At 28.0% G+C, this 26,959-nt stretch overlaps 1 protein-coding gene across 1 annotated transcript in view; it reads right to left on the reverse strand.

Moving 5' to 3' along the window:
• Nucleotides 1–1,999: 1,999 nt before the first annotated feature.
• LOC145322272 (uncharacterized) overlaps nucleotides 2,000–26,959 on the reverse strand; it is a 74,217-nt gene continuing 49,257 nt past the window's right edge. Inside the window, exons 12-22 of the mRNA XM_080164151.1 lie at nucleotides 16,549–16,711; nucleotides 15,956–16,091; nucleotides 12,898–12,987; nucleotides 12,674–12,754; nucleotides 12,396–12,477; nucleotides 5,357–5,442; nucleotides 5,086–5,287; nucleotides 4,868–4,956; nucleotides 4,499–4,588; nucleotides 2,318–2,412; nucleotides 2,000–2,247 (exon numbers count right to left, since the gene is read on the reverse strand). Coding sequence (XP_080020277.1) covers nucleotides 2,178–2,247; nucleotides 2,318–2,412; nucleotides 4,499–4,588; nucleotides 4,868–4,956; nucleotides 5,086–5,287; nucleotides 5,357–5,442; nucleotides 12,396–12,477; nucleotides 12,674–12,754; nucleotides 12,898–12,987; nucleotides 15,956–16,091; nucleotides 16,549–16,711 — 1,184 coding nt within the window. The 3' untranslated portion in view covers nucleotides 2,000–2,177. The remainder of the gene's footprint in view (nucleotides 2,248–2,317; nucleotides 2,413–4,498; nucleotides 4,589–4,867; nucleotides 4,957–5,085; nucleotides 5,288–5,356; nucleotides 5,443–12,395; nucleotides 12,478–12,673; nucleotides 12,755–12,897; nucleotides 12,988–15,955; nucleotides 16,092–16,548; nucleotides 16,712–26,959) is intronic.

Consider the following 26,959-nt stretch of genomic DNA (forward strand, 5'->3'; position numbering starts at 1 on the left):
AGGTTATCCTTGGCAAAAGTCAAGCCACAAGTTCAATAGCAAACAAGTGCCATAAAGAAAGAGTCAAAAGTTTGTGAAATTGTTGATTAACAAACAAGGAAGAATTCTAAACTGACTTCCATCAAGATTTTAGGCTGGGTGAAACATGTCAGCCGGCTAGAATAGAGGTCTGGCTATAATAGGATGGAGAGAGGTACCCTGTTTAGTGAAAAGTATTATGAGGCGAACTTGTTAAAGTTGAAGGAGAGGGACGGTAACTTAAACGTCTTTAAACAAGAAGTTTAACATTTGGATTAATAGGAGATAATGTTTTAGTGAAAGAAATTTGAGGGCAATAACTTTATGTTGTGGAGTCAAAGGCAAAGTCAGATAGATTAAATCATGTTAAAGCCAGGTGAAAGCCTATGGAGGCTAGAAACAGTTCTGACGTGCAAATTATTGTTGAACATTAATTCAAAATAATTAACTCTTGCTTAATTTCTAGACTACAAATCTTATTCCATTGATTCTGAAAGATCTTGTTATAGGTGATAGCACAATCTTCAGTACAGCTGTTACTTTTTATACTTTTCTTGCGTAAATTTAGGCTAACTAAGCATATGTTAATAACTTTTAATATATTTTACAATAGTTTTAAAAGTTAATGTTGGGAGGGAGATATATCCCAATCCTCTTTTTATAAAAATTTTTTTTAAATGTAATAAATTTCTTATGTAAAGTAGTTTTGGTAAAATCACTCTTGATTTTAGTTAAAGAAGGCTGTTAAAAGTCATAAGTGGGGTGTCAAAAAATTTAGTTGTTAGTAAATAAATGGAATATAACCTAATATTTTAAATTTAAACCATATTTTTGATGTACAAAGAGATTAAAGGAACATGAATTACACTTTTCTTCATAGAAGAAAATGAATCATTTTTTATTTGTTTTTTTCAACACAAGGTTATTTATAAATTATTTTTACAATTAAGTGAATAAGTCTGTTAGACCAAGGGTAGAAACTTAGCAGATAGACAGACAGACGGGCAAGAAAAATTATCAAAGTTTTACTAAAATAGACAATTAATTAGATAAAATCCACTAAAGAACCTGTGAATGATCAGACAGACAGACGGAAAGACAGACAGACAAACAGACGGAGAGACAGGTAAATAGTAACAGACAGTCTTTGAGGCATTAACAAATTACAATTAGGCTATGCTAGATGATTCATTGAAATCCAAAAGAGAGGAGAACTTGTCAATATTACAAAAAAAACTTTATACAGAATCATTGCTTATTCTGAAGCATGTTGGTTTAAGCTTAATTGGTGGAACCTCAGAGGGACATCTTTTAGACAGGAACTATACTATAACAATTCATAAGGCATGCATAAGAGACTTGAAAAGTGAGTATTTTTTTGTGTTGACTACCAAAACAAACTTAAGTTTGGTTGTCTGTTTAGACATTAATTCAAAAAATAACTTCAAATAACTCTTACCTAACCTAGACTACAAATCTTAGATTAGTCAATTGATTCTAAAAGATCTTGTTCTTGATGATAACATAATCTTTGGTTCAACAGTCATCTATTATACTTTTTTTAAAATAAATTTAGATAAACTAAGCTGCAAATGTGAGATTATTGTGATTTTTTGGAAAAAAAATTATGAAAATTTGGGTAAAAAAGTAATTTAAAAAAAAAAAAAAATGATCAGCTGTGTTTTAATAAAAGTTGGGTGCTGAACTTTTATGCATGTACGGTCATAGAAATATAGGTCTTGTCATACGTGAATAAAAAAAAAACCTGTTTTATATCTAGGACACCGGTGTATGAAAAGTTTTGATGGTGCTAAATATTGTGATATTAACAACAAATTTCAAATTTTCTTATATAAAATGTTCTAATTCACAAGCTAAACAATCAACAAAAAAAAATAACAATATTAAAAGCACCTAAATTAAAAATTGGTTCGTTAACCTAAAAAAAACACATTTAGTTTTTCAAAAATTGAAAACTGACTTTGTTGATAAAAATATAAATTTTATTTATTCTGTTTTTATAAATTTTATAAGACATTTTGTTAAAAAAATATATATATATACATATAGATATTTTATTAATAAAAATAAAAACGAATTTTTTAAAAATCTATATATTTGTAAAAAGAAATGCATATAATTAAAATATATTACAGATTTTACGATGATGATTTTGTTATTTTGGAAAAAGAAGAATCTGATGTTAACTCAAGAGATTTTGAACAGTTCCTTAAAAAAAATTAATCAAAACATATAATTTTTAATAAATTTTAACATTTATTTAATAAACATTGTTTACCTGCATTTGCAACACAAAACACAAGGTGCTGCAACAATTAAAAGAGGGGAAGCAATTAACAAAAGAATTCCAAATCCGGCAAATATTCCAATAACCTAAAAAATAATATCTAAAATCTCTAAAAAAATATCTTATTTTTGAATAAAGCTTTTAAGTAAAATAAAAAGCTAGTGCAGTTTTTAAATTTACCCTTTTTTAATTTTTAATTGTTTAACTAACTTTTTTATCATCATTAAGATTATTAAAAGAAAATTTTTTTTATAATTTATAAGAGCTGTTGGGAAAGCCAACAACTTATAGACAACCTGTTATTATTTCTAATTTTTTTTAGCTAAAACAGAACAAAAAAGAAATAGTTTTTAAAAATATAATTTGCTATTTTAATTTTACAAATATATTTTTTAAAAATTTTAGGGAATAAAAATATTAAAAACTGACTTAGTAATAATATTGTTTGCTATTTTGTAATGCTTTTATAAACATTAAAAAGTTGTAAAGTAAAAAATAAAAAAGTTGCAATGATTATATAATTCTTGCATAAAACATAACAATTAAAATTTGTAGATAGCCTAATTTTTCAAAATTAAAAGGCAATGTGGTAAAGAAACTTTATTGTAATATACAAGCAGAGTTTTTTTTTACTTCTTTAGCAAAAAAAAACTTTAAAATCAAAACTCTTTTATTAGTCTCTAAAATGCTAGTCTTTTTTTAGCTTTAACAAAAATGACTCATATTTTTAATCAACATTTTAATAAAACAATGAATTTTTAGTTTGTAGTAGAAGCAAAGCTTAATTAAAATTTTAAATGTATATTGGCTAAAATAAACAAAAAAAGTTTTTTTTTAAATTTGTTATTCAGTTAAAATAACTTTCTAAAAATATTTTCTACGCCAATTGTTATTTAATGTACATTTTTTTGTATATATAAATGTTTAACAAGTTTAATTACTTAAATTTATTTGTATTTAGACGATAATTTTAGACAGTTTTTTTAAAGTGTTATCTTTAGCACAAAGAAAAATTTATCATCAATAAAGTTTGCAAGTAAAAATAAGAAAATAAGGTAAAAATATTGTATAATGTTATTAATTTATTTCTTATTTAAAGCTAAACTTTTTAGTACGAAAGTTGGTTTGTTTATCTTTACGCTTATAACAAAGAGTTCTTATTGTTAATTTAAACATATTAACCTTAACAAAAAAATTTTTGAAGCTGTTTTGCATAGCAACTAAGTAAAATTTTTACTTTTTACTTTTGTTTTAAAAATTGCACAATATTTTTGACGTTAGAATCTAAAAAAATGGTATTTAAACAATAAAATGACATAATAAAGCAAAACCTAATTTGTTGTACTAGAACTAATTGAGTTTTTTTTTTTTACAGATTTTAACATATTTGTAAATTTTAAAATATTTTTTAATTTTCTTTTTTTTTGCCTAACAATTTTTTTTAATGCGCAAATTGCGCTAAAATCTGATTTTTGCTACAAAAAAATTTAGTAATTATAATTAATTTTTTTTTTAAATCAAACAATTAACAGCTAACAGCTTAGCCGAGTTTTTTTTTTTTTTTTTTTTTAACAAATCTATCGTTAACTACGCAAAAATTAACTTTTAGATTTTTAGTACCAGCATTTAATAGTTAAAACCAATAAAAAAAATTTTAAAAGAAAAAAAAATGGTAACGTGGCATATTTGTTTCAAAAAATCTAAAAAATGGCATCACGGCTAAGTTTTTAACCAAATTTATATTTTAGGTCCCATTTGCGCATATTCTTTACTAGATCCTTTTTTGTTTGTCTGTCTGTCTTGTTTTTTTTTCTTTCTCTTTCTATCTTGTTTTTTTTCTCTTGATCTTTCTTTGTACCAAAAATTAATAAATTAGTTACACATTAAAATTAAACAACTTTTACTTTGTATGTTAAAATATCTATCTAAAAGCTTTTTATCGTTAATTGTTTTATATTTAAACCTAATGTAACAAATAAAAATTATTTTAAGAATAAAATCATAAAAAAATTTAATTTTAGATAATCGTCTTGTAAGTATTTTAATAAAATTAAAATAAAAAATAAAAAAGTTTTTTATTAAATAAAAAAACGTCTTTTTGCAAAAATAGCATTTATATTACAGTTTACAGATAGCACTAAAATTATTCAAAAAATAAAACATATTTTTAACCTGAGCTCTATGCCACACTACAGAAGCTCTTGAATGGCCAAGTTTTCCTTCACATTCTCCAGAATCATAATGTCGTAACAAAAAGTCATCCTTAAAAAAGTGTCTTAATTACATATATAGGTTTGTCTTTTACTAATGTGAAAACAAAAACAAAAAAAAAACAGTTGTAAAAAAAGGGCTAAATTTTAGTGTAATTTTTTTAATATTCTTACTTCCATCACAAAAAAAATTGCTTTTGCATTCCTACTAAAAATTGAATTAGAAAAGATCTAATATTAGAAATATGAATATTTAAAGAACTTGTTAAACTAATAATAACCAAAAAATTAAAAATTATTGTGTAAAATCTTTTAAAATCAAAATACTTACGTCTAATGATGTCAGACAATACCAACAAAAAACATGTTTACAACGCTTACACATCATTTGCGCGCAACCAGCATCCCGTTCAATAAAAACTAAATTAAAATCTATTACAAACACTTTTTAAGCTAGTAGGTAAAGTTTAAATTAATTTTTATTACAGCAAAAAAGTTGTTTATAGTTTAAAAATAGAAATTTAGGAATTTTTATTTTTGTATTTTTACCTGAACACATGGGACACTTTTTAATTTCGTCACTAGCCCAAACAAGTCCACAATCTTCTGCTGTGGTATTAGATATTCCACTTTTACTTGCTTTTGCTACGAGCAATGCACCGTTTTCTGAGCAAGAAAGACCAGAATGCCAAGTTGCAGAACAAAGAGAACAAAATTCTTTTAAACAAGATGGACAGGAAACTGGAACGCCCTTAATAATATTTAATTTTATAATTTTAAAATATTAAAAAAAAATATCAAAAAAATTAGTTTTTTTCACCTGTGATTTGTTTCCGACACAAATGTGGCATATTGTATCACAACCAGCTGATGGACAAAATGTTCTTGATGCATCTAGTGAAACTTCTAAAAAAAAACTATTTTATCTTATAAATAAATATTATTTTTTAAACCTAAAAAACTTTTGACAAATAAAGTTTTTTTAATTTTTTTATCTTAGTACCAAAGAAATAGTTTTTTTTATTAAGATTTTTTTTTATGTTAGCTATAGGACAGTAAAACACTTAGAAACTATAAAAATGCATGCAGCAGTCATAGTTTTTTTTAGATAAAATTTAGAGACAAAAAATATCTTTTGGGGTCCTGATTAAACTTTTAATTAAAAGTTACTTTGCTTAAACTAAACCTAATTATCTAGGAAATAAGTAACGCAGCATACTTTAAACAAACAACTTAATCACATAAAATGCTTTTAAAACATTAATAATGAGAAAAACTACATTTTATTACGAGAAAAAAAACAGAATTTTATGGTAAAAGGCCGTGTTAATTAAGTTTTTACCCGTAGAATTTTTTAAGACAAAATTTACTGAAATATTATAGTAATTTTTAAAAAAATATCTTTTAAATCCTCAAAACTATCTTAAATTGTTAAAATTACATAAAAAATTGATAAGATGTAAAAAAAATTTATTTAATTATAAAAAAATACAAATTAAATTTTTTTTTTACTAGCAACGCTATCAACTTTAACACATTGAAGAGGTAATACTAATTTTGTTCTAAAACAAACAAATTGCATAGTTAAAACAAGATTAATACCTTAATTTTTTTCTTTAAACTTAAACTTTAAACTATAAAAAAAATATATTGTTTAATTTTATAAAATAAAGATGACAACATCCATTAAAGCAAAACCCTTAAAATTAAAAAGAAATTGATGTAAAATCATGGTTTCCGTTTAAGATTCGTAATATTTTCTATACCTTTTATTAAACATACTAGAATTGGCTCGATATAACTATCTCGCTATTGGCTAGTTACCTATTATGATCTTATAGAACAATTTTTATTTTAGAAAATATAGAAAAAAATTTAAAAAAAGATAATTTTCTTGGAAAATACTTGCCTAAATTGGTTTTACGTTTTTTATAATCATTATAATGTATTAGCATGGATTAAACGCCAATTCAAAATTTATCTTTACAAACTGAAATTTTAATTCATACACTTTTTTTGACTTTTTTTTGAAAAAGACAACATCAAATACTTTTTGGAAAACATGTTTTGTTCATTACAACATGTTGTAACATAAACAGAGACAGGTTTTTTTAAAAAGAATGCTGTGTTAATGCAGAGAAGGAAAAGAAAGGTGAGGGCATTTAAAGTGAGACTGTTAAAAGTATATATATGTCTTATGCTTAAATGGCTCTTTTAATTAAGGCGTCAGGTTTCAGATATCAAGTTTCATTTGAGGTGGTTCAAGACCCAATAAGAAACAATATTTTGTTTTGACATTTAAAAGAAGACTGTTGAACACACTAAAATTGCTCTTTTAGTTAAAGCGTCAGGTGTCAGATGTCAAGGAAGGTGGTTCAAGACACACTGATGAAACAATATTTTTAATTTTATATATTTTTAAATATTTTTTAAAAATTTTAATACATTGGCATTTAAAGTAAGACCATAAATACATGTTTTATGCTGAAATAGCTTTTTTAGTTAAGACATCGGGTTTTAGATGTCAAGAAGGATGGTTAAAGACCAACCACTGAAACATTATTTTGTTCAATGTTATATACTTTACCATTTCAAATGGGACTCTGACTGTAAAACATATATTTATTAGGATGGGTCGATTTTAGACATTTTTTTTCTGAGGACAAAGCGGGGGTCTGCAAATGAGTATAATACACCTCTAAATGATTAAAAATTTATCTTAAAACCGCTGACGACTAGACATTCAATTGTATAGCTATTTGTAAATGGGAGTGAAAAATTTATTGAATCAGAACTATGGCTTTATGGTGCTCTCGGGAAAGGCATTAAGAATTTGAATCAGGAACTTTTGACTGTTTCGAAAAATATTATTCCTAGCCTAAAAAAAATCTAAAAAACCCCTTCAAATTGAACAATTCTCAAAAAACCTTTAAAAATGTGTTTTTTTAGTGATTTCTAAGGCTAGGAACCTAGTTCTGATTCAAAAAAATTTTAAGTGTCGTCTTTGCATATTGATAAGTAATTAAATATATTTTTTAGTATATACGTTCTAAAACTCAATTTTTAAAAATTCTTTTTCGGTCAGAGATGTTTTAAAGGTTAATTTTATCTGTTGCATATTCCATCTTTGTCTAATTCTAATATGAACCTAATATTTATGTTTTATGCTGAAATAGCTCTTTTGGTTAAGGCATTAAGTTTCAGATATCAAAGTTGGTGGTTCAAGACCCACCACTGAAACAATATTTTTTAATTTTAAAAATTTAACTTTTTTAAAAATCTTATAGGCATTTAAAGGACGCCTGCAAGAAATACCGCGCTTTTACTGCTGAAAGACTGCCACAAGTAGACCTAATACCCCGAATTTAAAGCCTTAAGCTTCAATAACAAAAAAGTTTTAGGCATTTCAAAATAGCATTTTATGTACAATAAAATATTTGAAAGATTTTCAATGCTCATAAAAGAAAAAACAATATTAAATTACGTCGCCTAGACACAAAATTATAACCTTATCTTTGTCAGAAACTTAGATTGCCGGTAACTGATTACATTTTTACAATAAAAATACCACATTTCATAGTCAAAATCTATGAAAAAAATTCGATTTAAATTGCATTTTAAACGAAAATCATAGCGGAAACAACTAATTGACTACAGTACACTCAATACAACGCAAGTTTAACTTAATTTTTTTTAATACTTTTGACTAAAACAATGGGTATTTTTATTATAAAAATATAATTAGTTACTGGAAACCTAAATTTATGACAAAAATAAGCTTATAATTTTGTTTCTAGGCCACGTAGTAAAATTTCAAAGTTTTCAACATGAGCATTGCAATTCTTTCAAAATGTCATTTTAAAATGCTTAAAACTTTCTTGTTATAGAAGCTAAAAACTTCAAATTTGGGGTATTTGGTTTACTTGTGGCAGTCTTTTAGCAGTTAAAGTGTGATATTTCTTGCAGGCTTTCTTTAAAGTAAGACTGTAAACCATAAATACATGTTTTATGCTGAAATAGCGCTTTTGAAACAATATTTTTTTAATATTTTTTTAAAATCTTATATACATTTGCATTTAAAGTAAGACTGTAAACCATAAATACATGTTTCATGCTGAAATAGCTTTTTTGGTTATTATAGCTTATTGCTTATAGTTAAAGCAGTTAAAGTGTAATATTTGTTGCAGGCTTTCTTTAAAGTAAGACTGTAAACCATAAATATGTTTTATGCTGAAATAGCGCTTTTGGTAAAGACATCGGGTTTTAGATGTCAAGGAAGGTTGTTTAACCACTAAAACAATATTTTTTCAATCCTATATACTTTGACATTTAAAGTGTGACTGTAAAACATAAATTTATGTCTTATGTTGAAATAGCTCCTTTGGTTAAGGCGTTAGGTTTCAGATGTCAAGGATGGTGGTTCAAGATCCACCACTGAAACAATATTTTTTTAAAACTTATATACATTAACATTTAAACTAAGACTGTAAAACTTATATACATGTTTCATGCTGAAATATCTCCTTTGGTTAGGGCGTCAGGTTTCAGATGTCAAGGATGGTGGTTCAAGACCCACCACTAAAACAATATTTTTTTTAATCTTATATAAATTGGCTTTTAAACTAGGACTGTAAAACTTATATACATGTTTCATGCTGAAATAGCTCTTTTGGTTAAGGTGTCAGGTTTTAAATGTCAAGGAAAGTGGTTCGAGATCCACAACTGAAACAATATTTTTTTCAATCTTATATACTTTGGCATTTGCAGTAAGACTAAAACAACAAATCTACAAAACACGCTTCCCTTTTTATAGCTTTGGAGGTGAGACAATAATTCGTTTTATCACTGATATTTGGTTTAATGGATGCGAGTTTAAGTCACACCAAAAACAAATTAAAAAAAATTTAGATATTTTAAAAGACTGTATAATGTAAATGTTAAAAAATATTTTAAAATTTTTTATTTCTTATTATTTCAGACAGTAAAAATTAAATTTGGTATTTGGGTACTTAGAACTAAAAACTATCTAAATGAAACCTCATCTCTACCTATGAGCTACGATGACAGACATGGAAGAGTGTAAAATTTTTAAGTATACTGTAAGAAGTTTTTGTATACGTTGTCTATTTTCACAACTTATAATTGGTCTCCAATATAGCTCATTTATAGAATGTTGGTTTCCTTATCCGTATTTATATCAAGCCAGGGTTTTTCCACAATTTTACCTACAGATAAAAATGACTTGTACTCCTACACATTAATAAATGCGTTGATTTTAAGGTTTTTAATTGTAAAGCAAGTTGAAAGGAAAATTTTAAAGTATAAAACACATGTCAACTCTGTATCATGTATTTTTCTCTCTATTACTATTAAATTTAACAAAATGTAAATTTAGTTCATTTTTTATAAGGTTTAAGAATAGACAGACATATTCTGTATTTCAGTTAAAAATTACGAGATAAAATTTTTTTAAAATAAGCACTAGACATATATCAGATATATTTAATTACCTATTCTTTTTAAATAAGTCATTTAACAATCATTTGCGCCACAAAAATTTAAAAAAAAAACAACTTTTGATAAAACTTGAAGATCTAAACTTTGCTGATGACCTAGCACTGTTTTTCAAGACCTACTTTACAAAAGACCTACACTACAAAAGATCAACTCTACAAAAGATCAACACCTACAAAAGAACAACTCTACAAAAGACCTACACTTAAAAAAGATTAACTCTACAAAAGACCAACATTAAGAAAACGTTAATGCTAGAAGGTCTAATGCTGCATAATTATAATGTCATGAAAAAAAAACACAAATACAAAAATAACTGAAAAAAATTCTTTTAATTTTTGAAGAAAATATCTTACATCAATTTTTTAAATTTTATAAGAAATCTTTTTATTTAAAAAAAAAAAATTTTTTAAATAAAAAAAAAGAACTCTAGAAGACAAAAATCGGAACCGAAAACACCGATCTTAATCCTGGAAAAAAAAGCAAGGTTGGCCGAGATTAATGCAGCAATGACAAAGTATAAGCTCACTTTTTTTTTACTAAATACATGCTAAAACTAGTCTAGTCACTCCTGTAATGAAGTTGTTATCCTATTTTTTGTTTGTGTGATCTTTTTATATATGTAAAATGTTGTTTGTTGCAGTCAATTAGAACAAAGAACATTTTCCGACAAGAAGCAGGCTATAAAAGAATAAATTAAGAATAAAAAAAATCAGACCCTTATTTTTTAAAGAAAATTATATTCAAGCCAAAAAATCATGTAGTAAAATTAATTTAAACATAGAAGGTATGTCAGATTTAATCTTAAACATAAAATTCTGCTTCCATAGACACTTTACCTGATTTTTTTAGCTCTCATACAAGTCATTTGAGCCCAAAAAGTATGTATCAAGACCTCAAAATCTATGATTTTTTGGTTAATCAAAATTCGCTTAAAATACAAAAGAATCTGAATCTTTTATTAAAATATTTTTTTATAGCCTGCAAATGTCGGAAAATGTTCTTTAATCTAATAGACTGATACAAACACCATCATACATTTATTTAAAGAGCACACAGTTGTTTGTTGTATTCGTAGTTCTTTTGTAAGTGTAAATATTTTGTAGGTGTAGGTCTTTTGAAAAGTAGGGTTTTTTTTTGTTAAAATAGGTCTTTTGTAGAGGTAGGTTTTTTTTGTAAAAAAGGTCTTTTGTAAGGGTAAACTTTCTTTAAAAAGGTCTTTTGTAGAAAAAAGTTTTAAATACCAATTAACTAATTTGCTCAAAAAACAAAAATCAGACCAAACAACAGAAAAGATAAAAAAGTCTTTCTTTATTAAACTTAATGTAAAATATTTTTTTTTTAATCAACAGAATTTTACAACAGCATCTAAATATTTTAATCATACAAAAAATAATACATCTTATTCAAACGAAATGTAAAAGTATTAAAACAAAAAAAATAAAAAATGCTAAGATAATTAGAACATTTTTTATAAGAATAAATCGTAATAAGAATTCCTAAAGATTAAAACCTATGTGGCAACTCGAATTTCTCGGTTAAATACATTCACGCAACTTCCCCTGGTTGTGTAAGAAGGGAATTTTTAAAAAGGTTTGGATACTTAATAGTCAAGTACATAATATTAGTATTACCCTTATCCCAAGCTCCTCTGCGGAAAGTGTCATTCATTACGGTGACTTAATTTGGGACACCAGCCATACTCGGCAAGGGTGAGGTAATAATGAGTAGCTCTCATAAGATAGCGGGTCAAGTCATAATATATTTGAACGTGGAGCTTAATAGCCCTAATGGCTATATAAAAATGTGTCTCAGCCTACTCCATGACTACTTAGGTACAAACTCTAAGAGACTATGGCTAATCAATCAATCAAAGAAAAATAAAAATAAAACATAGCACTTATGAGACCTAAAATAAAAAAGTGTTCTTGAAAAAAAAATTGGAAAAAACTGATTACTTGAGCTAATAAAGAAACTATTTCAGGCTTTTTAAATTATTTTTAAGTTTAAAAAGAAATGTTTTGTAAGCATTTGTTGTTTTAGGTTAAAAAAAAACTTTGAACAAAAAAAAATTGAGCAATTATTTAATTTGTTGTCAAAAAAATAAAGTTTGAATTATTTTATTGTAAAAAGTCAATGTGCGTTTGGATAAAACAGACGTAAAAAAAAAACAAACGGTCAAAAAAAATCTTTTAAATTAATTGTTTTAGATATTCTAATAGCAAAAAAACGAGAAAAACGTTTTTTAAAATCGAAAAAAGATGTTTTTAAATCTTTTAAAACTGCTTTTTTTTTATCTGAAGACCAGTAAATTGTATAGTTTTTGTTATCTAAAAGTAATATACCTGTATTTAGTCTAAACGTTTTGTGTTTTTCAATAAGCTCTTTATTTGTTAAAAGTTCCATCTGTTTTTGATTAAGAACACCCTAAAAAAAATAAAATAAAAATATTTTTCAAGATCATTTTTTTGTGTAAAGTACACTTTTCTTGTCACATAAAAAAAATCACAGAAAAGTCATAAAAAAATGACATGGCGTCATAAAAAAAAATAATTTATAATTAAAAAAGGAAACTAAGCAATAAAATTACAACAACAAAAAAGTATAATATTTAATTTTTTGCCTGTGCTGGACAATCTTGATCTGGACATGCTATATCATAAGCACCTGCCATCACCTCAATAGTAATGTACTGATTCATGCACTAGACAAAAAAAAATTATGATGTAATGTAGCACACAACTGGGTAATAATTTTGTAATTTGGATTTTTAATTATTGGAATAATTAATTGTACTTTTATTTAAACTATTAAAATTAACCACTAAAAAAAACATAAAAAATTTACCTCTTTACAAAACAAGCATCCACAGTCATCTAATTTTATTAAAACTGGTCTTGCGTAATCAATTAGACAAATTTTACACGTAATATCATCCTAAAAAAAATAGAATTACTTTATTTTAGATCTTTTTATAAAAATATCTTATTCTTTAAGTAACTATTGCCCACAATTTTTGCAAAAACAGAAGGAAATACAAATTAAACAAGAAAAGACTTTGTAGTTGCTTTTAAGCACTATCAATGAGCCAAAAAGGGTTTTAACTATAAAAAAAATTATTTTTAATTGTTTTTTTTAGAAATTGATATGGTTAATATGCAAGGGAATAACTATTATTAGATTAGGAGTGGGGACAAAACACCTCACCTAAAAATACCTAATATAAAAATGCCTAATTTTTAAATGTCTAATGTGACAAAACACCTAATTTATAAATACCTAATTTAAAATTTCCAAAATTGTAACAAAACACCTAATTTTAAAAATATTTAACTTTATAAAAGCCTAATTAAAAATGTCTATCTTTTTAAATACCTAATTTTTTAAATGCTCAATTTAAAGATACCTAATTTAAGGCATATCTTAATATCTCAAAATCTTTTCATATCTATAATACAAAGTAGAATGATGTCTGTCTGTCTATTTGTTTGTTTGTAGCAAAAAATCTTGCTAACTTATTTGAACGGGTTCTTATCAACAAGGTAGCTTCTCATGGGTCTTCGTAATGTTTGTAAATATTTTGGGAAAGGGTAAACAAAATTTCCCACCATCTACAAAAAAAAAATTCTACTTTTTACAAACTAAAATAAAAAATGGGTTTGGAGATTGTGATACTCCTTTTTTCCCACCTTCCCACCAAAAAATCTAAATTTTAAAAAATGGGTTTTGAAATTCAACTTCCCCCTCCTAAAAAGGGCCCCTAGATGCCTCTAAAGGCAAAGCTGCTAGTCTATAATACAAATTAGAATGATATCTGTCCTGCTATCTGTTTAAATAAAATGTTATTAACACAAAAGAAATGGAGGAAACTGTGATAAAGGTAAAAATAGCCAAAAACCTGTTAATTAGAGTCTTAATGAAAAAAAATATATTTTTAAATTAGGTATTTTTAAATAAGGCGTTTAGATATTCTCCAATTAGGTATTTTTAAATTAGGCGTTTTTAATAAAAGACATTTTAAAATTAGATATTTTTAATTAGACATTTAAGCATTTTTAAATTAGGTATTTATAAATTAGGTGTTTTTAAAATAGGTGTTTTTACAGTAAGCGTTTTAAAAAGCATGCATCCTTACTCTTTTTGCCTAAGGTACGTGTATTTATTCTAATACACTCCAAGGATGAACAGGTTAGTCGTTCTTAGGTATTAACTAATGCGTTAAAGATCATTTTAAGGTCTTAATATAAGTAGAAATTATGAATTAAAGCAAAAACATGGTTAAAGGATCTTGTAGGATATAGTGCATTAAGGTAAGCAATATATCAGGTACATGTGGATTAAGGTTATAGAACGAGATAGGATAGATATTATCCATAAACATATAGTTTGTAGAGTATGCATGAACTTTTAGTCAATTGCACGCCCATATAAGTATATACATGCAGGTTGAGTGCATCAAAGCTATGCATTCGAGTAAGCCATATTTTAGAAAAATAATTATCAAGGTTGTGGAACAAGGTAAAATAGCTACATTTTTAGTGGGTAGGGTAGACGTGCATGTTTAATAAGATACACGTCTATATACATAGCTAGCATCAAGGTTTTATATTAAAGTAGGAAATGCACAAAAGATGAAAAGTAACAGGGTTATATATTTAGATAGAAGATATACAATAGAAAGAAAAATCAAGGTTGTTTATGAAAGGTAGGAAGTATACAAAGAATAAAAGGGCAAGGTTGTATTTCAAACGTAGAGGATACACAGAGAAAAGAAGGCGATATACACATAAAAGAAGGGCACTAAAGTTGTAAGTATGGAATATACAAGGAAAAAAGGTCGGGTTTTTCTTGTTTTTTACAGCTTTTAGTTCATATATGCTTATAAGCAAAAATAAGCAGCTGATTTGGTTATCTATTGTAAAGCCATTAGAAACAATCTCTTTTTTAGCAGTTAAAGGACGCCTGCAAGAAATACCACGCTTTAAATACTGAAAGACTGCCACAAGTAGACCCTTTACCCCAAATTTAAAGCCGTCAGCTTCAATAACTAAAAAGTTCTAGGCATTTTAAAAAAATTTCATGTACAATAAAAATTTTGAAAGATTTACAATGCTCATAAAAGAAAAAACAATATTAAATTATGTTGCCTAGACATAAAATTATAACCTTATCTTAGTCAAAATCTATGAAAAAAATTCGATTTAAATTGCATTTGTGAACGAAAATCATAGCGGAAACAAAGGGAAAAACTAAAACAAGCTCAGCTGTGATTAGTTGCTTAGCTGATTCAGCCTTCTAATTGGCTACAGTTGACTCGGTACAACGCAAGGTAAACTTAATTTTTTTAATGATTTTGACTATAAAAATAGGTATTTTTATTGTAAAAATATAATTAGTTACTGGCAACCGAAACTTATGGCAAAAATAAGCTTATAATTTTGTTTACAGGCCACGTAGTTTAATTTCAAAATTTCTAACATTAGCATTAAGATTCTTTCAAAATATTCATTGTACATAAAATGTCATTTAAAAATGCCTAAAACTTTTTTGTTATAGAAGCTGAAGGCTTCAAATTTGGGGTATTGGGTCTTCTTGTGGCAGTCTTTTAGCAGTTAAAGCGTAATATTTCTTGCACGCTTCCTTTAAGTGTAGTTTTGCACAATTCTTATTTTCATATGTAATATTAAAATTAAAAATTTTTAACAAGCATGCAGTCTACAGTACAAAAGGTAGCAATTGACATTTAATATAAAACTCTTCAGACAAAGAAAAAATAAGACATAATTTTAAAAATCAAATGACACATAGTTGGTTAAATCAAGTCACTTTAACACTGATAAAAACCAACAGTCTATTAAGAGCTAATAGTGCATCTACTAAACATTTTAATGTTACAAAAACTTACCAAAGAAGTTACTCTTGGTGTTTTTTTGTCCAAGAACAGCGACATTTGTGAAGTAGTTCTTGAATTGACACTTAAAACTGAAGTACACCGAGAACAATGCAATAATGACGACTGAGATCTTAGTCGATTGACAGGCCTAAAAGCATTAGAATCTAATAAAAGAATTTCTAGGCTAGCTCAAGAGTATGTTTTTTTAGCCCTTAATGTAGAAAATGTAAGACTTAAGAGACCCTAGGCAAGCCTAGAAAATGGTAAAGAATTTAGCTTAGTGGCGTGAAGTGTCTTATACTAAAATCAAGGAAACTGTAGAATCCTGTCAAGGGCGAATTAAATATTTTGACTTAATGCTCCTTTTAATTTTTTTAAACTTCAAGTATTGTGACTCTATTTTGCTAAGGCATCACTTTGGTACATATTGTAAGATAAATAGTTCAAATTCTAAGCTTTAAAGAAAGACGTTAAAAGGTAGTAAGAGTTTAATCAAAGAAATGCAATATAGACACAAACATTTTTAAAAGCATTGCATGTAACAAGAGGCTAGATTGCTTAAAATTAATAAAAATTTTCTAAACATTAATCATTTAATTGTTTACCTAAGAGGAACAACATTTTTTTCCTGCTGTAGAGATTTATGCATATCAAGTTCAGTTTTCAAATTAAAGCGATCAAACAAACTTTTTTTAGTAGTTTTAAAACAGTTTTGTTCAATTCTTTGGTTTTCAGCGCGTTGTCTGTCAATTTGAGAAGCATCATATTCTAAACAAAAAATGCAAACTAATTAGTTTATTCGATTATTAGGTTTATATACATAAATATTACAGACAACGACCTTTTTCACCTCTTAAAGACCTTTTTGCTAGAATTATATTAAGATTTGCTTTTTAAATTCAGCTGCTTGGTGCTTTCAGTTGCTTATTGAAAAAGAAAGAGACAATTTCTGTCCAAATTTGTGCAAAGTATTTAATAGTTATTTCTCGCATTGTATTATAAACGGCTTTTCGCGGATATAGAATGTACAATTATCAGATTAAAACTAGTTTTTTTTTAGCCCCGAGGTGCCGAAGGCACCGGCTAAAAAACTGGTTTTAATCTTGTTATTGTACATTTTTATATTCGTAGAAAGCTTGATATAATAGGATGCTAGACATAGTTTTTTCGTATGAATGAGAACCGGTTCCTATCTACCGGATTCAAATAAATACGAAAAAAATAACATTATCAATTTCTCAAAATTATTCTCGATCCTTAATATAATATTGTTCATTATCATTTTTTCCAATTTACATCGTTTTAAAAAGCAGGACTCAAAGCCTAACCCCAGAAAGAAATATAATTTAACAACCCTTTAAAACTCAGAAAAGCTACAAGAGTTTAGGCTTACTCTAAAGAACAGATTTGAATTGTTGGCTCTTTAAGAGGAAAATGGAGTTGAAGATATTTGGCAAGGTATCAAAAAAGTTTATAATGATACTAGCCAAAAAAAAATAAAGTTTCAAAAAGGCTAACCAAAAGCCGTGGATCACTGAAAAATCCATTGATCTCATGGATCAAAAAAGAGAGGTAAGACAAAAGACCTGTATAAGATGCTCAGCAGGGAAATCCAAAGAAGTGTCAGAATTGACAAAAAAGAACACTTGGAAAACCTTGATATGCAAGCAGAAAATACTGCTAATCAAAATAGAATGAAAGATACACAAATCAGGATCACACATCAGTGACAAGGATGGTTCACTTCTTAAAACTGATGAAGATATTCTAAATAGATGGGCAGAGCACTTCACTGAACTGCTAAATCTTCCAGTTCCAGAGGAAGAAACTGAGATTCCACCCTCAGATGCACTTGAAATTGACTGTCGAGCGCCAAAACTATTGAAAATCAAAGAGGCCATTAAAAGTTTGAAAAATAACAAGGCCGCAGGACCTAATAACATCCTAGCAGACCTAGATACATCTGCTGAGGCATTCCTACCTTTGATCACTAAGATATGAAATGATGAGTTATGCCCAGAGGACTAGAAGAATGGTCATATCTCAATACTAACCAAAAAAGTAGACTTGACCCAATGTGGAAACTACAGAGAGATAATGCTTCTTTCAATACCTGGCCGTATCCTTAGTAAGATTCTTCTTAATAGAATAAAGAAGAAGGTTAATAAAAAGCTAAGACCTAATCAGGCTGAATTTAGACCAAACTGTTCCACTATTAATAAGATAACCTCTCTAAGAATCATCATAGAGCAATCCAAGGAATGGAGCTTTTTGTAAACTTTATTAACTACTAAAAAACATTTGATTCTTTAGACAGGAAATCTCTCTGGAAAATCTGCCGACACTATGGCATTCCAGAAAAAATAATTAATATCATTAAAGCTATCTATAAAACAAAGTAGAATGATGTCTATCCGTCTGTCCGTCTGAAGCTTAAGAACTCAGTAACTGTGAACCGAACGGGCTCTACTTTTCAGGGATTATAGGTCCTCTGGTGGTTTTAAGCTATTTTCTAGGGGGGTCGGACACCCCCCCCCCCCAAAAAAAATTTAAACAACAAACGTTTCTAAATTTTAAAATTTTTGTTTGTAAACAAAAACCAGTAATTAGGTTGGGGGAACTCCACTGCACCATGGGGCGAAGCCCTTATGAACTCCCTCCCCCCCCAAAAAAAAACATTATTGAGCTTTTTGTAATTTTTAAAAAATTTACATCTTTTAAGAGTTATCGCACATATAGGTATTAAATAAAATTTACAGAGAGTTTTCAATTTTTGTGTATACGGTGAACAACCTGGGTTTAATTTTTACGAATTGAAATTTTTGTGTATACGGAGCACAACCTGGGTTTAATTTTACCAAAGAGTAATTGGGCAAAGAATAACTTTTTTGAAAATATAACTCTAAAAAAATTCTTAAAGGAGGGTTGACTTTCCATTAACTCATGGGGCGAAGATTAATTAATGACATCTAGCAATAAATATATAGCAGATATTATTATTTTTTTGGACTGAATTTATGTTGTTTTTAATGATTTTTCTAAATGATTTTTCTTAATAGGCACAGTTATGGAATCTCGACCACAAAGATTTTTTTATCCAATCTTGACAAGTGAGGTATTTTTGGAAAGAGGACTATACATAGAAATCGCCTGTGTAAATTAGAAAATCCGCAGAAATCATATTTGCAAGTTATTTGCAAAAATCTGCAATGTTAATTTGCAAAATTAATTTAATGCCTTAAATGACAGCTTAGAAAAAAATCTTTTTATGAAATGTGTTTATCTATAAGTTTAGAACATACTTCAGGCAAAAAAAATTTCTTTAGTGTTACTTTTTTCACCTTATATATGAAAAAAGCAGTTTCTCACAATTTATGATAAAAAAAGGTAAAGAAACAAAAAATATGTTTTTTCTTGATGTAAACACAATAATTGGCATAAAATCTATCATCCTGAATGTAAAAATCAGATATAGAATCTTTTTAAGAGCAAATATAGTGCAAAAAGTAACCAAGACATTTTTGCAAAGTATGAAAATCTAAAGAAAATAGTTCTTTTTGCTTTTAATATACATATCAGATAAATGTATATAAAATTAGTGATCAAAAACTATAAAACAAGTTATAACTTTTTTCAACCCTATCATTGATTAAAATGCACTTTTAAGTTTACTCATTTCTAAAGTTGCACATAAAAACTCTTTTTATTAAGTTATTAAACAAAATAAATTCAAATCAACAATTAGGCATTTTTTATAATGCAGTAGACCATTTTGTAGTTGATTTTTTGGCATTTATTTTGTTTAATTACTTCATAAAAAGAGTTTTTATGCACTACTTCGGTAATTCTTAAACCTTAAAGTGCAATTTAATCAATGACAGTGTTAAAAAACTTATAACATGTTTTATAGTTTTTGATCACTAATTTTATATACATTTATCTGATATGTATATCAAAAGCAAAAATGACTATTTTCTTTAGATTTTCATACTTTGCAAAAATGTCTTGGTTACCTTTTGCACTATATTTGCTCTAAAAATGATTCTATATCTGATTTTTACATTCAGGATGATAGATTTTATGCCAATTATTGTGTTTACATCAAGAAAAAACATATTTTTTGTTCCTATACCTTTTTTTATCATAAAATGTGAGAAACTGCTTTTTCTATATAAGGTGAAAAAAAGTAACACTAAAGAAATTTTTTTGCCTTAATTATGTTCTAAACTTATAGATAAACACATTTCATTAAAAGATTTTTTTCTAAATCTGTCATTTAAAGCATGAAATTAATTTTGCAAATTAACTTTGCAGATTTTTGCAAATAACTTGCAAATATGATTTCTGCGGATTTTCCAATTTACATAGGCGTTTTCTATGTATATTCCTCTTTCCAAAAATACCTCACTTGTCAAGATTGGATAAAAAATTCTTTGTGGTCAAGATTTCATAACTGTGTAGGGTGGCAAATTATCTTTGTCCTTATTATAAGTGAATGGGTTATTGTCAGTTTTATGAGATTTATTTATTTTCTGAAAATGAACTGTATTTAAACATAGCAAATATGAATTCAACTAAAAAAATTTAAAAAATCATTATAGCTCATACATGGGGTATGGGTATTTACAGACAGAATAATTAAAGCTAGATTCCAATCAAGGCATTGCAAGTTAACCATTATTCAATGCTATGCCCCAACAAATGACAAAGATGAAGAAGTACAACAAGAGTTTTGTGATCAACTGCAATCAACAAGAAACTCAGTACCCAAACATGACATGTGTCTAGTTCATGGAGATATGAATGCTTAATTAGGAACTGACAGAACTAAAGTGGAGAATTCAAGGGGACACTTTGGCATAGGTACAAGAAATGAAAATGGAGAACTTCTTCTTGAATTCTGATATGGTTGCAGAAGTTACATTATATTAACACAAAAACATTCATAAATATACCTGGACAACACCTGATGGACAAACAAAAAACATGATTGACCACATTATGATCAATAAAAAATGGGTCAAGTCAATGCAAGACTGCAGGAGTTATGGAAGAGCTGACATATTTAGTGGTCATGAAATAGTTGTCAGTAAGATTAACTTAAAACTGAAGCGTACTGTTCATGATAAAAAGAGTTATGAGATTGGTAAACAATATGATTCTTCAAGATTAAAGAACCCTGTGGTAAAGAATGAAGTTGCTTTAAAACTCAGAATCAGAATTTAAGTCTTAGAGGACCAAAATGACGAGACTGAGAGCACATGGACTTATAACAATTAAGAAAAACTTTCAATCTACTAGTAAGGATTCCAAGGATACAAGAAAAAAAAGAAAAAGGACTGGATCTCTAAAAAAACATAGAAAAAAAGGAGAAAGAAAGAAATTTAAAAGCAAAATTCATAATGCTCACCATTAGGCTGACATGAGCAATTGAAGAGCTGAATATTCTGCTAAAGACAAAGAAAAAAGTCAAAAAGTGCACAAGGAAAACCAGGATAAATTAGATTGACAATCTAGCTAAAAAAGCCCAGAGAGCAGCTGACTTTGGCAACATGAAATCAGTTTATAAAATAACCAAGCAATTAAGTAGCAATTATAACAAAAAAAGTGGTGAAACGGTCAATGCTAAAGATGGTAAAATATTCACTACAAAAACATAGAAGTAGCTTAAAGGTGGAAATTGCATTTTGAAGAAGTGTTGAACAGACCTTAACCTGAAGTAACTGAAGAACCAGGACATGAAATAGACATAGATATATTACCACCAACTTTTTAAGAAGTTAAAGCTGCTATACATAGTCTAAACAATAACAAAGCTCCTGGGCAAGACTTGATAACTGCCAAAATGCTTAAGGCAGATATGGATCTTTCTGCTAAGACTTTAAGTGGTCTCTTTGGTAAAATTTGGAGACAGGAAAGATGCCAACGGACTGGTCTAAAGAATTAATCATTAACCTTCTTTATAAGGGAGATTTTTAAAAAATTGTGACAATTGAAGATGAATTATGCTGCTTTTTCCCAAATAAGGTCTTATGTAAAGTTATTGTTGATGAGAAAATTGACAATAAACTAAGAGAAGAACAAGGATGACAATATCCATAAGTAGCAAAGCTCAAAAATGGACATCAGGAATGAACTATAAAGCCATGTAATACAAAATAAAATTAAAATAAAATCACAAAACCTTTCATGATTTTTAATGTGGAAATCTAGGAATCGATCTAGCACCACAACTTTGTGGAAATATGTAAAAAGTAAACTTATTCAATCCCTGAAAATTTCAGCCATCAATCTAGACTAGGAGTTGAAAAAAACCTTGAACGCTTTAAAAACTAGGAATCGATCTAGCACCCCAACCTATAGACAAATCTCAATCAAACTTTATAGAACTGTGCAGAATTTGAATAGATTTATTCCATGAAAATTTAGACTTCTATCTTGAATAAAAATCGAAAAAATCATGAAAACCTAAAAATCTAGAAATCTATCTAGCACCCCAATTAATTGAACTATCTTAATGAAACTTAGTGAATATATAAAGAATAAAAACTTATTCAATCCCTGAAAATTTTAGGCGTCTATCTTGAAAAGGAGCCAAGAAAATCACGTTTCCCCAAAACATTCCAGACGGACATAAGTACAGATGGACATTTCAAATTATAGAGTAGCTTCGCTACTAACAAGCTGGATTCCGTGCTGGGAGAGGCTGTGTTGACCAAATTTTCACCCTTAGGACAATTATTGAACAATGTTTTGAAGTTAACAAAACACTTTATGTAAATTTTGTGGATTTCTATAAGGCCTTTGACTCCATACACAGACAAATACTCAGAAAAATACTAAGAAATTATGGTATACCTGAAAAGGTAAGAATTATAAAAACAAAATTTCATGACAACTTCTAAGCCTGTGTTTCAGTTGGAAACAATAAGACATCTGTTTTCTTCAAAATATGCACTGGAGTAAGACAGGGATGCATTTTATCACCTATTTATATTAGTCATTGACTGGGTGATGATCAAAACCACAGAGGACAAAAAACGTGGTGTCCAGCTTGGGATACTAGGAAACATAGATGTGGACTTTGCTGATGACCGGGCACTGATTTCAGAAACTTTTAAACATCTACAAGCTAATACAGATAGACTAGTGAAATATGCAGAACAAATGTCTTTTTTAATGTCAAGAAGACTGAAATTATGAATAACCTACAAATCCTGACCAAAATATTACAATAAAAATAGTGAACATTGTGACAAAGTAACAAATTCACCCACTGGGAAGTGTTATCAGCAGTGAAGATGGCTCAAAGCTGATGTTAAAACTAGGATTGACAAGGCTAAGTTTGCTTTCAACAGTCTACATAATGTTTGGAAATCAAGGAAACTTACTTTGAAAACAAAAATCAGACTATACAAGAGTAATCTGAAATCAGTTCTACTTTATGAAGCTGAATGTTGGAGAACTGTGTAAACTGAAACAAATCAACTAAATGCATTTCACATGCTAAGACTTAGTGCAATAGTATCGAAGCAGAAGTGAAATATAAAAGACTAAGGTGGGGACATGTGCTCAAATAGAACCCTACTACTGGTAAACATAGACAGGAATGACCAAAAACGACCTCAAGGCACCTAATTAAATTAGAACTCACACTGGGAAAAGTTAAAGCACATGCCAAGGACAGGACTTCATGGAGGAACATAGTGTCTATATTCTCTGGACTTTATTGTCAAATATAGAGACGTGCCTGATAATGATCCATTCAAACATTAAAACTTCTCATTTTACCTTCCTAAAAAATAAATTAGATAACACACCTCACCCTTTAAAATCCCTCATTTTATCCCCCTCAAAATAAAAAGTTTGGACATTCCTGTCTCAAATACTAATTCAGATTAATTTGCAATTTGTTTTCTATTCTTTTGCCAGCACCTGGCTGTGTTACATTTTTAAGCTATCAGCTGATCTTAAAGACCCAATTAAGAGTCAAGGCCTTTCCAATGGTTTCCAAAGAAGGTGTATTAACTTTTATTTTTTTAGCTAGCCGGTGCTTTTAGTAAGAAGTAGATGTAAATTTTCCATAGAATTCAGATATGCAATCGTTTTTTTTTTTGTAGACATCTTATTTTTAGGTAATTTAAGTTTTTTTTAATTAAGTCGATTTTAAGGTACTAAAATGCAACAAAAAAAAAAGAAAGAAAATTGTCATTATGAACAAAAAAAGTAAATTCTTTAATTTGACACTTTACTTTTTGAATTCTGTGAGGTAATTATTGAAAAAATCGATTTTTTAAAACCCACGAGAATAAAAACTTTAAACTTAATTATATCATTACCCAGGCATAAGAAATAAGCGTTATATACTCAAAGAAGATAAAGTATAGAATAGAATCCAGGTAGAAGATTCTGCTTAGCTAGCCTGAAGTAAAATTGGAACATTTGAAAGACCAAAACGGCTATAAGGCTGTTAGTAAATTACATGATTTCAGTAATTATTCAGAAAAAAAATTCAAAATAAATTCCTTTTGCAATAATTTACTAAAAGCCATGTAGCCAAGCTTCCAGCTTTCTCTTCCCTATTCACAATGCATTGCAATGGATTAAAAAATTTAATTATGTAAAAAATTTACAAAAAATATTGGTCTCAGTATTTATATTATAAAACTAGGTTGCGCTCTTATGTATGTTTTTAAACAGCTGATTTATACATGATTTTTCTAATTTTGTCCAACTAGTCATTGTGATTTTTACTTTAGCATTATTGTATTTACTGCGCAAGTCAAAGATTCCTTCTAATTTCCCAGAAATTTTTAGGGTTTTCACTTCTATTCCTCCTTATTCTATGCATATACTTTTAGAATGAGAAAAATATTACAAATCCATTCTAAGCAAAATTGAAATAAAAAGTTTACAAAATAGTAAATAAACTACAATAAAAGGAATAATATGAAAATATTATATTATATTATACAGGCAACCATCTTATTTGTTGTTTTGAGAATAAAAATAGGAAGGGGGTAAAGAGGGGATGAAGAATATGAAAATATTATATTATATTATACAGGCAACCATCTTATTTGTTGTTTTGAGAATAAAAATGGGAAGGTGGTAAAGAGGGAATGATGAAAGTGTTGCCAGTACAAAATAATATGTTAGGCCATTTTTTACTTTTTTTTCAATTTTGCTTACAATGGATTTGTAATATTTAGGTATATTTTTATGCCTGTGTAATGATATAATTAAGTTCAAAGTTTTTATTCTCGTGGGTTTAAAAAAATCGATTTTTTCAATAATTACCTCATAGAATTTAAAAAGTAAGGTGTCAAATTAAAGATTTTACTATTTTTGTTCATAATGGCCATTTCTTTCTTTTTTGTTGCGTTTTAGTACCTTAAAATAGACTTAATTTTTTTAAAAAACTTAAATTACTTAAAAAATAAGAGGTCTACAAAAAAAAAACGTTTGCATATCTGAATTCTATGGAAAATTGTACATCTACTACTTACTAAAAGCACTGGCTAGCTATAAAAATAAAAGTTAATACACCTTCATTTTGTACGTTTGCATCGTATTTCTCTTGTAATTTTTGGGTATAGTCCCTTTCATGACATCGCACCTTAAATGTTAAAGGGCGATTATTCGTATTTTTCACAGTAGGTTTTCTCCTATTTTTAGCCCCTGTGGGGGGCTCTAACCTTGCGGGGCCAATTACCTAACCCTGTGGGGCAATCATCTAACCTAAAATAACATTTAAAAAGCCATTTTAAAAATGCGACAAATCGCCCCTTAAGGTGCGATGTCGCGAAAGGGGCTATTCCCTAAATTTTTATAAAGAATATAAATAAAATAATACTAAAAAAAAAATATTACAAAAATAGTAAACCATATATTGTCACAGCGATGTTTTCTTTCTTGTCTTCAAAATAAAGCACTTTCTTTAATCCTAGTGACTTAACCCTAACTTCAAAATAAAAGTTTTATGTATGTTGCATATTTAATCTGTGTTTTGTTGAGAATACGTGAGAATATTTAGCATTTTCATATTAATCTAATATGTTGTAGTAGCTAACAATTGTAATTTTGGCTCCTGGAGGCATTTGAATTATTTTTAAATTGATAACTAAACTGATATAAAAAATTTTCTTTTACTCAAAGCTTTTGAAAGGTAGTGTAACAAAGTGTAATTGCATTTTGTGTTGTCTAAAACCACCAAGCTTAAATTGTCTATTCCGCTATATGAAACAAGTGTTACTCACTTGCTCTTAGATTGATTTATTTGTTGTATTATAATGATGAAATGTTCCATATAAATTCCATTCATAAATTTTCCCAGGGAGTAAGGGAGGGGACAATAGGCAATTAATTCAATATAAGAGTTATCAAAGAAAGGGCATGAAATCCAGTTTAATCCAATAAATTTGTAAGAAATTATAAAGGGATTGTTAATTGAATAATAGATTTCCATAGCGTCATGTAAAGTGAAATCACAACTTGTTTTTGATTAAATATATTGGGTTTTTTTGGTGTGTTTTTTATATTACAAGATTATTGGACCCGGCCAGCTGCTAGCAAGAATATGACTGCCCCTTTTTATTCTGTTTATTTCCCTTGCCCCCACCTCCCTTCTCCCCATCTGCTACATTCCAAACTAACACAACGAGTGTTTATTTCCAATGCCCCCACTTCCCTTATCCCCGTCTGCAATATTCAAAACATACATAACGAGTAGCGGCATTTTATGCGCAAGTCCCCAAACTCAGTCAGAAACTGCTAAATTCTTGCACATTCCCTTTAAGCCAGTCCCCAAAGTCTGAGACTCCTAAAAATTGAATATTCGATCGATTGTCTTCTCCCTTACTCCCTGAATTTTCCGCAGTTATTGACACTGATAAAATCTTTGTAAATAAATCATTTACTGAATTGACAATTTGTTTCACTTAGCGGCAAAGCTTCTAAGATTAAATTTTCGGTAAGCTCCATTTAAGTACAGGCGCAAACTTACACATATAGAGT

This window comes from Acartia tonsa, chromosome 6, assembly GCF_053477335.1.
Source record: "Acartia tonsa isolate MP-2025a chromosome 6, ASM5347733v1, whole genome shotgun sequence".
In the NCBI taxonomy this organism is placed as follows: Eukaryota; Metazoa; Arthropoda; class Copepoda; order Calanoida; family Acartiidae; genus Acartia; species Acartia tonsa.